The 15,718-nt window shown below is 42.1% G+C and overlaps 1 protein-coding gene across 1 annotated transcript in view; it reads right to left on the reverse strand.

Moving 5' to 3' along the window:
- Positions 1–261: 261 nt before the first annotated feature.
- The window catches only part of lrfn5a (leucine rich repeat and fibronectin type III domain containing 5a), a 43,841-nt gene continuing 28,384 nt past the window's right edge, over positions 262–15,718 (reverse strand). The window contains exons 2-3 of the mRNA XM_064955601.1: positions 4,502–5,909; positions 262–1,286 (exon numbers count right to left, since the gene is read on the reverse strand). Coding sequence (XP_064811673.1) covers positions 302–1,286; positions 4,502–5,889 — 2,373 coding nt within the window. The 5' untranslated portion in view covers positions 5,890–5,909 and the 3' untranslated portion in view covers positions 262–301. The remainder of the gene's footprint in view (positions 1,287–4,501; positions 5,910–15,718) is intronic.

Consider the following 15,718-nt stretch of genomic DNA (forward strand, 5'->3'; position numbering starts at 1 on the left):
TGAGCTCTGGGCTCCGAGCCCTCCTGGAGATTTTCTCCATCGGAGGAAAGCAGGGATGCAATTCTGATTCCTACAAGGCAAGCATCCATTTTATTGTTGGTCTTTGAAAATAAAAGTAAACTGAAACCCGAGGAGAAAAAAAAGAAAATGGTTCAAAAACAGATTTCCCAACTCTCACACACACACACACACACACACACACACACACACACACACACACACACACACACACACACACACACACACACACACACACACACACACACACACACACACACACACACACACACACACACACACGTCACACAGTGCTTTCTAGAATCCACTCTGAACTGGAAAAGGTGGCCTTCACACTGTCTATATCTTCCTGTTGAAGTACAATCTCGTTCATGGACATACTCCGATTAGACCACATATTCCCAAATTGTGTTGTCCCAACATAGCAGTGGTGCTTGGACGAGTCCTCGTTTAGAGAGTACCTACGTTTGGCCCTCACCCCTTCCACCGGTAAGGTCAGGTACTTGGAAGAGGGTCTGGGGTGTGCACGTCTCAATATGGGGGTGTCCTTGACACTCGAAAAGGGTAGGGTGGAGTGGAATACTGGGGCGCACGGCTGCTCCAGAGCCGTGGAGTTGTTGCGGTTGGTATTCTGGGTCTCAGCGTTGGGGAGGGCCTCTATATTGGGCTCAGGGGTGGCAGCAGCAGCGTAGGGCTTTGGTGCAGGCTTGCGCTTTGGCTTCAGAGACCCTGAGGATCCAGGTGTGTTCCAGCTTTGGGTCACCTGGGACGTAGCAGTAGAACAGTCTGGGAGAGAGGTCTCGGACGAGTGCGTTAGCGTGTCTGACGCGTGGCCAACAGCCTTTAGACATCCTCCACCCCCTCCGTCTGACCCTCCCATGGCCTGCTTGGACACAGAGGGTGTGACAGTGCACCCCTGAGACTGCGCCCCGTTGGTCTGTGAGTGGACGTTGGTGACAAGGGTGCCTTTGCCCGAGTTAGTGGTGTTGCAGACCTTGTAGCGAATCATGAGGATGATGATGAAGACGAGGACAGAGGCCACGATGATGCCACCGATGATGATGATCATGGTGCCTCCCAGGAACTGGGACTGCATGAAGTGACAGCGCAGGTACTCAGACTCGGTGGTGAACTGGACACAGCCCACCACGCGGGTGGCGGTGAGTGAGGTGATACCGTCGTCATAGATGGCCAGAACACACAGGTCGTATGACGTCCCAGCAGCCAGGTTGTTGACTAGGAAGTTTTTGCTTGTGGGGGGAATCATTCTGAGAGGAGAGAAGGACAAAGGAAAGATATGTCAATGTGGATTTAAATGAAATGTGTTATAAAGACAATTCATGTCATTAATGCATACTCTTTTCTTACCAATTGTTAAAATGTACTTCTGTTTCTGGCAAGCAATTTCATATAGTCTTAAAACAATGCTAGTTGCTGCATTTGATAAATATTGTTATATAATATCTCATTATCCCAAAACTACAAGGCTAATAAAAATGAATATATTTTTGGAGAGCAATGAAACATAAAATGTTCAAAGACAACATAAACAACCTCAAGATGTTACAGCATTGTGTGTGCAATATTCCTGTATAACATTAGACAGCATACATTGACTAGGTGAATGCTAATGTTATTTATATTCCTGAATATTGTTTGACCTCTAATGTTGTCTTTGCCATTGTGGTGTTTTTTTATTTGGAAGAAAGTGGCCAAGAAAGCAGCATTTATTGGTGGCTAGCTGTGTTATTATCTCTCTTATTAAAGTTGGCCTCGCTATGTCTGCCTAGGACTGTTCACTCTAAGAACCAGCAAGGACTCATTTAATGAACAACGCTCTCAGGCCTGTCCATTCCTTCCCTCTTTTTTAACCATCTTCTGACAAATATTTGGAGAATTTAATGTTCTTAAATAACTGCCATAAAATTCTGAACAGTTAACACATTGATACATTCTAGAAATGGCTGACAAATGGAAAGACTAAGCCAGTCATGGTCTTTTTCGAGTGAAGAGATATCCATTTTTACATTTACATTTTAGTCATTTAGCAGACGCTCTTATCCAGAATGACTTACAGTAGCGAGTGTATACATATTCATCACTATACAAAAATGAGTTACAACAACATTACTTGGCAGAGATTGTCATTGTCATTTAAAAATGCTTAGCTTTATCGATCTTTCAAACTGTGACAGTCACAGAATAACCAGTAAATACTGTATTTATTTTCCCTTTCTTTGTTGTTTATGATTTTGCGATGGTCAAAACCACATGGAACTGACTGCATTGCCAAAGAAATTCAAGTAATTGAATCCTTTCATACAGAAGGCTTAGCTTATGGCAGGCACGTAACGTGGCTCTCTACCAGTAGAGTATGGTACATTGTCAAGAAAATTACTGTGCAGCTATTAAAATGTAAAAGATAAAAACAATGGCACCCAAAAAGTAAACAACACTTCCACTGATTCATTTACTATTAACATTTGCTGAGCCTGAGGTTGTCAAACCAAGATAATGTAGGCTGACTTCACATGCAGGTTGACATCCTTGACATCAACCAACAGTCATCGGGCAATGTGCACAGCACATCTCCATCCAGCCATGTCATCGAAATCTACAGCTAATGGAAAGTTTTTCTTATTTTAGTTTAAAAATATTTAAAATCACATGAGACACAGACGAGACATAATTTTAACAAAATTGCTATGTTAGCCTGGGTGTGTTTATTGGACAATAACAAGGAAATTGGGACCATTTAATTTGAATGAAGCTGTTTCTTTTATGCCTTAAGCACATCGGAGCCAGGTATTACCTGCCCCACAGGACTTTTTACTGGCTAAAATGGCCCAAGTTAGAGTGCTTTAAAAGAGGCTCATTCTCCTGATTTGTGTGCACATAAAAGCTTGCTGTACAATTTGCTTGATGCCCACATTTTTTAATCACCCCCCCATTGAGTAATAAATATGCTTGAAAGGAAAATGACTGTGTGCAGGTGAAACAACCAGAGGAGCAACTTTGGTTTTAGAAGTGGGGGGGGCATAATTATAATTTTTTCATCCAGTAAGTTAAACACTCCAAATAGCCTACCGAACTGCTCGGAGGTGTCCGCATGGTCCTAAATCATACCGTTGCCTCATTTTGTATCATATTCCAATTCTAAAACTTGGGGGGACAAAAATTCAATTTCAGAATGTGGGGGGGACATGTCCTCCCTGTCTCCAGTGAAAGTTGTGCCCCTGGAAATAACTATAGAGAAAACTGTAGTAAAACCGAAATGGCCTGTGCTTGTGGGATATATAGACAGGAGACATGCTATTCAAAAGGTCAATGTGATCCTTCATATACACACAAGAACACAAACTCAGTACTAGTGAGAGGGAAACATTTGATGTTGTAGTTGTGTGAAGCTTTAAATAAGTTATTTTTAAGACTATGTTAGTGGAAAATGAGGTTCAATGCAGAACCTGAAGATACGCTAATGTTAGAAACCCTTTAAAAAGAAGCCTGGTGTTGCCACTCCCAACTCTCTGAGGATAGATGCTGCAGGTGGCCATTACACGCCCTATGCTCAAAAGATATAGGACTGGTTTCCATTCATGCCTCTACAGGCAAAGAGAGCAAAGGGATGGATCCTTCCCTATTAGATCAACATAAAAAAGTGACAGATGTATTTGTTAATGAACCGCAGATGGTTTCTTCCTGCCCATTGGAATTCTCCAACTACATAAATCCATGTACTGCATGTGCCCATTGCAATTCCAGTTAGTTGTAGTTGTTGAGACTGAAATAGCCATTTTACTGAGGACCTTCAAAATTCAATAATATCCTATTTACATCACAGAGAAAACAGGCTGGTTATGTGCTGCTTCACGATGCAGAGTTCAGCTCATCTTAATCTATATGAAATCATGACTGAGAGACTGCTGTCTTTCTTTGATCCCACTGCCACACAGCCCGCCTGCTCTGAGCCAATGCGGGGATGTGAGTTTTGCTTTGCAGGGGTTTTACTAATTAATTTTCAAGGATTACAAAGGATCTAAAACAGATGTAATAACATTGGGATTTGGTTTTTGTAATTCCACTCTCATGTATTTTTTGAAAATATTTGTATGTTTACTCAATTCTGTTGTGCAAATACAATCGCTCACTGTACAACAGCCTAACATCAAATGTAATAGATTACAATCCCACAAATCTAGCATGAGCTACTAGCTAAACAGCTTTAAATCTCAGATTTTGGCTACCGTAATTGCAATTGAATATTGGTTGATTTTAAAGATGTTGAAAGCCTATAAAAAACATTTTGGGTTTGCATGGTGTGTGAATGTGATTGAGAAAAAATATATATTATGCACAGATGAATCTCCATGAAAACATCTCTGAACCAATACTATAAGTGCACTTGATTGAAATGAAATCACCACGAATTTCATACACAAATCCGGTCAATAAAATTACCAAGAGGGGATTGAACGGAACCTACCTGTAAACGAGAGAGTCATCATAACTGCCATTGTACTGAATCTGGAACATCCGGATCCCAGGTATATTCCTCTGGAAGTTGAACTTGATCAGCGCAGTGGAGGACGTGGCCTCGGCGATGACCACCCGTTTATCTGTGCTAGTTTTGGTGTCTCCAGTGTGGTTGCTGCCGTTGGCCCCAGCCCTGGTGGATGTGGAGATGTCCGAGGAGCCAGGGTCAGGCTCCTGGATGTTGTTGGTGCTGTTGGAGATGTGTGGGAGTTTGATAATCAGCAGCTCCACAGTCTGATGTGCCTCACCTGCCGGGTTGGACGAGATGCAGGTGAAGGATCCTGTGTCCTTCACTGTGCTGATCAGAATATCCAGGCTGCCGTTGGTGTACACAAGCGTTCGGGAGGAGTTTGCCACCAGCTTCCCCTCTGGGGAGATCCAGTGTATGGCAGGCTCAGGGTCCCCCCGGGCCTTGCACCTCAAGACCACCCTCTGGCCTTCCAGCACCCGCATCTCATGGGAATGCCGGGTGATGAGAGGAGGTTCACACAGGAACTCCTCCTCAGGTATAGACCAGAAGTAGCGTCCGGAGAGATGCTGCGGTGAGGCGCATGTCTCCAGATCATCCTCTCGGCTCAGGCGCCTCAGCCACAGCAGCTCACAGTTGCAGTGCAGTGGGTTCCCACCAAAGCTCAGCGCGAACGAGGGAGAGTTCATGATCCCAGACGTGGCCAAAACCTGGGCCCGCTGGAACAGAGGATCAGGAGGGAGTTTCTGTAACTTATTAGAGGTCACGTCCAAGCGGTTGAGCTTTTGGAGAAGAGAGAAGGTCCCCTCAGGAATGTAGTCGATCATGTTGTGGTCAAGGCTGAGGGTGGCAAGGCTGGTCATCCTCTGGATAGCTTCCCAGGGGATGGACTCCAGGTTGTTGTAGGACAGGTCCAGCTCCTCCAGGGCCAGCAGGTCATTGAAGGCCCCCAGGTGGATCAAAGTCAGCTGGTTGTTGTTGAGGATGAGGTGGTGCAGTTTGGACATGCCGCTGAAGGTGTCATTGGCTATCCGGGTTAGACGGTTGCTGTTCAGGTGCAAGGCGCGGAGGTTCTCCAGGTCAGCAAATGCATGCGGCGTGATGAAGCTAATGGTATTCCTGGACAGGGTAAGGTCCTGCAGCCTGGTCATGTTGGCAAAGTCTTTCCTTTTGATGCTGGTGACAAAGTTGTCGGCCAGCCGCAGCTCCACAGTGTGCCTGTCAATGTTCGGGGGGGCAAAGAGGAGCCCTTTTTTGGCACAGAGGGTTGCGAGGTTGGGAGATAGTATTTGACAGACACAGCGCTTCGGACAGATCTGGGCCTTCACTGCTATTCCGATAACCAACAGACAGACCAGCAGTTTTTCCATTGTAAGTCAGGTTCAAACACCTGCAACATAAGACAGAGAGAGGGAGAGAAAAATAGATAATTTATCATCTGAGCTGGATTATTTCATTCATTTCATGACACCAGCAGTGACACTGACAGCCTGAGTCAAAGATGCTCTGATACTTAGTTATATTTCACCTCAGTCTTGAACATCCATTTGTATAATGTGTCCATTTAGTAGGACAATACCCAGGAGTCAAAACTTGTTGAAATGACACCAGTATAACTAGAAATTGATTGAGGTCAGTACAAATTGTTGAAAGTACATCAGTACAACTAGAAATTACATCAGTACAACTAGAAAGTGGTTGAAATGACATTAGTACATCTATAAACTGGTTGAAATGATGTCAATACAACAAAAAATGGGTTAAATAACGTCAGTACAACTATAAACTGGTTAAATAACGTCAGTACAACTATAAACTGGTTAAATAACGTCAGTACAACTATAAACTGGTTAAATAACGTCAGTACAACTATAAACTGGCTAAATAACGTCAGTACAACTATAAACTGGTTAGATAACGTCGGTACAACTATAAACTGGTTAAATAACGTCAGTACAACTATAAACTGGCTAAATAACGTCAGTACAACTATAAACTGGTTAAATAACGTCAGTACAACTATAAACTGGTTAAATAACATCAGTACAACTATAAACTGGTTAAATAATGTCAGTACAACTATAAACTGGTTAAATAACGCCAGTACAACTATAAACTGGTTAAATAACGTCAGTACAACTATAAACTGGTTAAATAACGTCAGTACAACTATAAACTGGTTAAATAACGTCAGTACAACTATAAACTGGTTAAATAACGTCAGTACAACTATAAACTGGTTAAATAACATCAGTACAACTATAAACTGGTTAAATAACGTTGGTACAACTATAAACTGGTTAAACAACATCAGTACAACTATAAACTGGTTAAATAACATCAGTACAACTATAAACTGGCTAAATATTCGAACAGAAAGAAGAAATGTGTGTTTACATGAATCACTAGCCTGTCCATACACTATAGTTCCGAACAGAGCTGTTTACTTTTAAACACATCCCCTGCTGCTCTGCTCTCTACCCCCAGAGTGAGTAATGTTATCCCTGTGTTGGGGTCACTCACTCAGCATTAGAAGTGTGTGGGGTTGCCGAACAGAGGAGCTGTTTCATCTTGCTTAAGCCTGTTCTGTGGACTGCAGCAGACACATCTAGCACATGACCTTGATATGCGGGAAGGTATCACCGCCGTAATTACACTGAGGAAAGTATGGAATGACAAGATAAGTGTCTCGCTACTCTCTCAGCCTGGCTGGCTGCCTGCCTGGCTACCTGGCTGGCTGCCTGGATACCTGGCTGCCTGCATGGCTGCCTGCATGGCTGCCTGACTGGCTACCTGGTTGCCTGCTTGGCTGCCTGACTGGCTGCCTGGTTGCCTGCTTATCTGGCTGCTGTCTGCCTAGCTACAAAGGAAGGATGATGGGCAAATTAAATAAAGTCAATGTGATGAGGTGTGAAAAATTCTGACAGGAGAATTTAATTTCGTGCCATAGAGTGAATGGGATCATGTCAACTTAACGGTCTATCATCATAGTCAGCCAGACCATACTTGACACTGACACATGCCAAAACCACAGGCCTGTATGATGTATGAACATATGATTACCTCACATTTGGAAAAGGCCTCATTTAGCCTATCACATGATCTGGGATGATACATTATGTCATTTTTATGAAGGAGAAGAGGTACTCGTCACATGACAGGCTACTAAATGTAGGTAAAGAGCCAATATCTGCATCCAAAATAGCACCCTACTGTCCCTATTCCCTATATAGTGAAATACTTTTAACCAGGGTCCATAGTGCACTGTATAGGAAATATGGTGCTATCGGGGACACAGTGAATCACATGACATGCATGTCCAGTGAACTTGCATGGCAGCCTGTGTGATTTTCTAATTTTGTAGTTTTGTCTCCAGAGCACACAGGAAGGTCATACCACCACAGGGTAATGAAAGCAACACTGCTGCCCACTCACAGAGCAGACAGCAGGATCATGTTCATTACCACACTGTAATTCTTTACCATCGATTTTCCTTTCCAGGCTATACATACTGTTGTTTGTGTGTGCATGAGGGACTAGAAAGAACGAGGATGAGGGAGGGAAAAGGAGGAGGAGAGAAATAGGAGATCATAAGGGAGAGAGTGCGCTCTCCCTCTCTCCCTCTCCCTCTGCAGTCTGTATTGCATATACAGATCTGCAGTGGAACATTAAATATTTGATTCATAGCTCGGTAGATCTGATTCACAAGCCTGGATAAGGGCCTTCACAACAATATACAAGACGTGATGCATCATGGTTAACATGTGATGCTTAAGGAAGTGAATTGCCATGGTCAGTGGTGTAAAGTACTTAAGTAAAAATACTTTAAAGTACTACTACTTAAGTAGTTTTTTGGAGTAACTGTACTTTACTTTAGAATTTATACTTTTGACTACTTTTACTTTTACTTCACTACATTCCTAAAGAAAATTATGTGATTTTTACGCCATACATTTTCCCTGACACCCAAAATAACTAGTTACAATTTGAATGCTTAGCAGTAAAGGGAAAATTCCAATTCACATACTTATCAAGAAAATGTCCCTGGTCATCCCTACTGCCTCTGATCTGGTGGAATCACTAAACATGGCTGTCAAAAAAAAGGAAATTGTGCCATCTTGTTTGATAAATATAAGGAATTTGATGTGTAGAATGTACTTTTACTTTGTACTTTTACTCAATTATGACAATTGAGTACCTTTTCCACCACTGTACTTAAGTACATTTAAAATCTGATACGTTTAGACTTTTACTCAAGTCATTTTTTACTGGGTTACTTTCACTTTTAATTGAGTCATTTTATATTAAGGTATCTTTACTTTTACTGAAGTATGACAATTTAATACTTATTTCACCTCTGGCCATGCTGGAATGCCAGGACAAACGGAATGTGCCGTTTAAGGTTTAGCTTGCTTTCATAATTCAATATCCATGAACAAGGACCTACAATATCAATACAATATCATCTAAATCCTCTAGCTAAATCACAAGTCTAAGAAAGACAGGGAATATGTACAGTAGGGGAATGGCCCATCAATCAACACATTTTCTACATGCTTTGGATTGAAAACAAAGAATGTCACAACTATGCAAATATACCCATGCATATAAATTAGAAGCTGTTTTTACTGAGGCTAAAACCTTAATGCAATCTCTCAGTGACAGCCACGAGTGGTGGTTTAAAAATAGCATTGATACACAGAGAGACTGCAGAGAACCTTAAAAAAGCACTGTTTGATGATTCCCCATAAAATCAGATATGAGAATAGCAGTTAAAGTAGGAACTTTGAGACTAATGGCCTGACTCCCTGCAGAGACACAGTACATACACTCCTGTTTGCTCTGTAAGTCCCAAATAGCATCATTTTCCCTATTTAGGCACTACTTTTGACCAAGGCTTGTAGGGCTCTGGCCAAAAATAGTGCACAATATAAGGAACAGAGTTCCATTTAGGACACAGCCTCGTAACTGTGTCACTGGAAACCAACCAGGACTATTTTCAAACTGAGGAGACTGTGTGGCATATAGCCAGCGATACAGCCAGGAATGATTGCTAGTATAGCAGTTGTAATGAGGTAGTTGAGCTGAGCACACTATGACTCCCCGATCAACGTTGAGGAGTATGCCAAGATCATTCTTGGACACACAAACAGTATTGTAACATGTTCATGACATCTACTAGATACAGCACCTTGCAAAAGTATTCACCCCCCTTGGCGTTTTTCCTATTTTGTTGCATTACAACCTGCAATTTAAATGGATTTTTATTTGGATTTCATGTAATGGACATACACAAAATAGTCCAAATTGGTGAAGTGAAATGGAAAAAAATGGAAATGGAAAAGTGGTGCCGACATATGTATTCACCCCCTTTGCTATGAAGCCTCTAAATACGATTTGGTGCAACCAATTACCTTCAGAATTCCCATAATTAGTTAAATAAAGTCCACCTGTGTGCAATCTAGGTGTCACGTGATCTGTCACATGATCTCAGTATATATACACAACTGTTCTAAAAGGCCCCAGAGTCTGCAACACCACTAAGCAAAGGTCACCACCAAGCAAGAGGCACCATGAAGACTAAGGAGCTCTCCAAACAGGTCAGGGACAAAGTTGTGGAGAAGTACAGATCAGGGTTGGGATATAAAAAAATATCCGAAACTTTGAACTCCCACGGAGCACCATTAAATCCATTATTAAAAAATGGAAAGAATATGGCACCACAACAAACCTGCCAAGAGAGGGCCGCCCACCAAAACTCACAAACCAGGCAAGGAGGGCATTAATCAGAGAGGCAACAAAGAGACCAAAGAAAACCCTGAAGGAGCTGCAAAGCTCCGCAGCGTAGATTGGAGTATCTGTCCAAAGGACCATTTTAAGAAGTACACTCCACAGAACTGGGCTTTACAGAAGAGTGGCCAGTAAAAAAACATTGCTTAATGAAGAAAATAAGCAAACATTTGGTTTTTGCCAAAAATAATGTGGGAGACTCCCCAAACACATGGAAGAAGGTACTCTGGTCAGATGAAACTAAATTTGAGCTTTTTGGCCATCAAGGAAAAAGCTATGTCTGGCACAAACCCAACACCTCTCTTCACCCCGAGAACACTATCTCCACAGTGAAGCATGGTGGTGGCAGCATCATGCTGTGGGGATTTTTTTCATCAGCAGGGACTGGGACACTGGTCAGAATTGAAGGAATGATGGATGGCGCTAAATACAAGGATAATCATGGGGGAAACCTGTTTTTGTCTTCCAGATATTTGACTTTGAGGGGGTGAATAGTTATGCACGCTCAAGTTTTCAGTTTATTTGTCTATGTCTTGTTTGTTTCACAAAAAAAATATTTTGCATCTTCAAAGTGGTAGGCATGTTGTGTAAATCAAATGATACAAACCTCCCCAAAATTTACTTTAATTCCAGGTTGTAAGGCAACAAAATAGGAAAAATGCCAAGGGGGGTGAATACTTTCGCAAGGCACTGTATTGATGAGAGAGAGAGAGCAAGAGAGAGGAGTATGACATTGTATGATTTGTCCTTGATGCAAGTGGAGGCAGGATTATTCAACGAAGATGGGTATTCTTTATGTATGCAAGTCACATACTCAAATGCAATGCTCTGCTAGCAGGATGTTTGTTGTTTGTTTACGTATAAGCAAATTATAGGGTGTTACAGAATCCAGAATAGGAAATGCTGGAGAATTGAAAACATAACATTATCGCCTTTCTTTCATGATGGAACATTATGTGTTTGTCCCGAATGTGCAATTAACCACAAGAGTGTCAATGCAATTACTGCATTATTATTACATTCAACCAAAGTTCAGGAAGTTCATGCTAATTTATAGTCTGAAAGGGTCCTTTATTTAACACAGATTGAGGCAGATTTGAAAGGCATGTTTTACCTACTTTCAATTACTTCCATCTCATATTAAACTAGGAAACATCTGAACAAAAGTAGTATTCAGAATGGTCAAGTTCCAATTTATTACACAGCCAGACAATAACCTTTCATAACTGTGTAAAATAAAAATGCTCTTCTGTTTTACAGCATGCCTGCCTTCAGCCTTCTAACTAAACTACAGTGTTCATATTAAGAGCATTCTGCATTGCAAGACCACAATAACTATGGCTTATGAAATTAACTCTAGCACAGCACAGCACTCAAAAGACAAGCAACAATGGCTAGTTACTAATAATCATATTCACCTACACAGTCACACTCAATATTAAGGACAAGGTGAAGTTGTGCAAGAGGTACCGTTCTGTTTCTGTATCCTGTTCATCAATAAAACAATTGGCTGACTGACTGTGCAGTGGAGGGCAAACAAAACTTCAGGGGGAGCATTGGGGGAGCGATGTGTGGAAGACACTCCACCCGATGAATTATGCATATAGCCAAAAGATGAACACTCCTCTATAATTCACACTGATCAAATTTAACACACAACGCAAACATGAATATTTTAAGTCCTCTAAAAGGGGATGTTTCCATCACATTCAAAATCTGATCCTAAATGTTTAAGATATGTCAACACACGTGCAGGTGGTCTGGTGTACACAGAAAAGGGGGATGAGGAGAAGGATGAACGAGCCCTGTGGCTTGGCAGCTGGCCCTCAGGACAGTGAGAGCATTGACATGAATGTCAACTGGAATTAGGCTGCTATTGTGTCACGGTCCCTAAAATAACCACAGTCAAATCACATGAAGATGTTGATGTTTAACCTGGAATAACCCACATTGTTTTCATCACACACCAATTGCTCAATACATTTATTTTCGAAGTGTTATGGATATTTACCTCTAACCTCAATGTAACCGAAGCATAACCTGAAACCCCTAATAGCCCCTTAACCACTAACCCCTAACTACTAACTGTAAACCTTATCATAACCCCTAACCACTAACCCATAACTATAAACCTTATCATAACCCCTAACCACTAACCCCTAACTGTAAACCTTATCATAACCCCTAACCACTAACTGTAAACCTTATCCTAACCCCTAACCCATAACCACTAACCGCTAACCACTAACCACTAACTGTAAACCTTATCATAACCCATAATCCCTAACCCTTAACCCCTAATTGCTAATCACTAACTGTAAACCTTATCATAACCCCTAACCACTAACTGTAAACCTTATCATAACCCCTAACCACTAACCCATAACTGTAAACCTTATCATAACCCCTAACCACTAACTGTAAACCTTATCATAACCCCTAACCACTAACTGTAAACCTTATCATAACCCCTAACTGTAATGGCGTTCTTCGTTTGTCGAAAGAAAGTCGGACCGAAATGCAGCGTGTTGGTTACTCATGTTTTTTAATGAAACAAATGAATCGCGGTACATAAAATAACTGATATAAATGAATAACAACAAAACGGAACGTGAAACCTAATTACAGCCTATCTGGTGAAACTACACAGAGACAGGAACAATCATCCACGAAATACACAGTGAAACCCAGGCTACCTAAATACGGTTCCCAATCAGAGACAACGAGAATCACCTGACTCTGATTGAGAACCGCCTCAGGCAGCCAAGCCTATGCAACACCCCTACTCAGCCGCAATCCCAATAACTACAAAACCCCAACACGAAATACAACAACATAAACCCATGTCACACCCTGGCCTGACCAACTAATTAACGAAAACACAAAATACTAAGACCAAGGCGTGACACTAACCACTAACTGTAAACCTTATCATAACCCCTAACCACTAACTGTAAACCTTATCATAACCCCTAACCACTAACTGTAAACCTTATCATAACCCATAACCCTTAACCCCTAACCCCTGACTGTAAACTTTATCATAACTCCTAACCCCTATCCACTAACCCCTAACCGTAAACCTTATCATAACCGTTAATACATATAGAAGCCAATGCAAATATAGTCACCTTTCTAATAAATGCTCTTAAAAACCGTGGAGCAGTAGAGATACCTCGAAGGGAATCACATGGTGACGGGGTGCTAAAGGGTTCTCACAGTATCTCAGCTTGGCAGCCCTGCTGTGTACAGACTAGAGTCTCTGAGTGCAGGCCAGCATATACATGCTCTACTCTACTCTGGTCTGACATTTGGCATGGTAGCTTCTGTTAAACTGCAGTCATACTATTAACCCTCAGTGAGTGCTACCCAGAAAGGAGAGCAAGAGGAAAAAGAGAGGGAGTGATGGAGAGACAGAGCAAGACAGACAGACACAAAGAGACAGAAAGAGGGGGGGGGGGGGTGCTGAAGAGAGGTGGTTAATTTCCCAGAGAAAGAGTGATAGAGGAGGGTGTTACAAGGATCAGGGCAACACGGTGGCTTCATACTGTACTAACAGCCCACTTACATATTGATGTGTCTGTCTGCCTGTCTGCCTGTCTGTCTGTCTCTCTTTCTCTTTCAGTCTCTCTCTGTCTTTCTCTGTTTCCCTCTCTCTCTCGCTCTCTCTCTTTCTATCTACTCAGAAAGAGAGAGAGAGTGGGGTGGACAGTGTATGGATGCTTTTTTTATCGTAATAAAAGTGGTTGGCCTCAAAACAGAACATGTGCATGTGAGCATGCACATACACAGATGTACACATAGTAACATACACAAAATCACACATGCACATTGAGATAGTAGCTAGTCGCCATGTCTCCAATATGAATATACCTATCAAAACAATACATTCTAAATGATTTGTATGCATGCCCTGTGGTGGTATGTTTTCTCACCAATATGCACTGTTCCCGGCTTTGGCTTTTGTTGTAGTCATAGCAAGACATAATGAAGCTGCTGAGCAAGACTAGAAAAGTCTGATTCATTCTTTCCCCGAACAAATTACATAGTCATTTCTTTCAGTTTTGTTTGGAGAAACATTTGCATTTGCTATTTTTGATTGTCTCTCTGCATGGCGTTGACATCTTCTTGCATTGCAAAGTAGAATAGTATGAGGTGCTAAGAAAATATTTCCAAAGTGAACATAGCTTCAAGCTGCTTCTACACTGCTTATGGCTTCTAAAGCGCTACAGTATATACTGAGTGTACAAAACATTAGGAACACCTGCTCTTTCCAGGACAGATTGAACCTATGCTCCCTTATTGATGTCACCTGTTAATTACACTTCAATCAGTACAGATGAAGGGGAGGAGACAGCTTACAGAGCCAATTGAGACATGGATTGTGTATGTGTGCCAATCAGAGGGTGAATGGGAAATATAATAGTAATATATCCCATTTAGCAGACGCTTTTGTCCAAAGCGACTTACAAGTCGGCTGGGGCCACTACTTTTACATATGGGTGGCCCCAGCGGGAATCGAACCCACGACGCTTGGCGTTGCAAGCGCCATGCTCTACCGACTGAGCCACACAGGACAGACAAAAGATGTAAGTGCCTTTGAACGGGGAATGGTAGTAGGTGCCAGGTGAACCGGTTTGAGTGTGACAAGAACTGCAACATTGTTGGGTTTTTCATGATCAACATCTTCCCATCTGTATTTAAAAAAAAACAATTAAATAGGCAAGCCAGTTAAGAAGAAATTCTTATTTACAATGATGGCCTACCCCGGGCCAAACCCTGACACTTCTGGGCCAATTGTGCGCCACCCTATGGGACTCCAAATCACAGCCGGATGTGATACAGCCTAGATTTGAACCAGGGACTGTAGTGACGCTTCTTACACTGAGATGCAGTGCCTTAGACCACTGCGCCACTCGGGAGCAAGGCAAGGCTCCCGAGTGTGTCCACCAGTATCAAGAATGGCTCACCATCCAAGGAACATCCAGCCAACTTGACACAGCTGTGGGAAGCATTCGATTCAACATTGGTGCGCATCTCTGTGGAACACTTTGTAAAGTCCATGCCCCAACAAATTGAGGCTGTTCTTAGGGCAAAATGGGGTGCAACTCACTATAAGGAAGGTGTTCCTAATGTTTTATACACTCAATGTATGTTTTGTCTATTTTCAAACAGCTGAAGACGTAGCTTTACTTAGGTGAGGACTTTAGGGATGAAAATACTTCTTTTCTCAGCGATAAATGGCGGTGGCAGCATTTCCACAGAATATCTCACATAAATCACCATCTTAAAGAGGAAACATGAGCTGAAACCCAGCGCTGCATGCTGCAAAGGCTGTTCCCCCAAGAGCCAGGCAGCAGCATCCGCCACTGTGCTGTATAAAGCAGCAACAGCCTCTCCCTGCCCTGT

The sequence above is a fragment of the Oncorhynchus masou genome, chromosome 32 (assembly GCF_036934945.1).
Source record: "Oncorhynchus masou masou isolate Uvic2021 chromosome 32, UVic_Omas_1.1, whole genome shotgun sequence".
Lineage (NCBI taxonomy): Eukaryota > Metazoa > Chordata > Actinopteri > Salmoniformes > Salmonidae > Oncorhynchus > Oncorhynchus masou.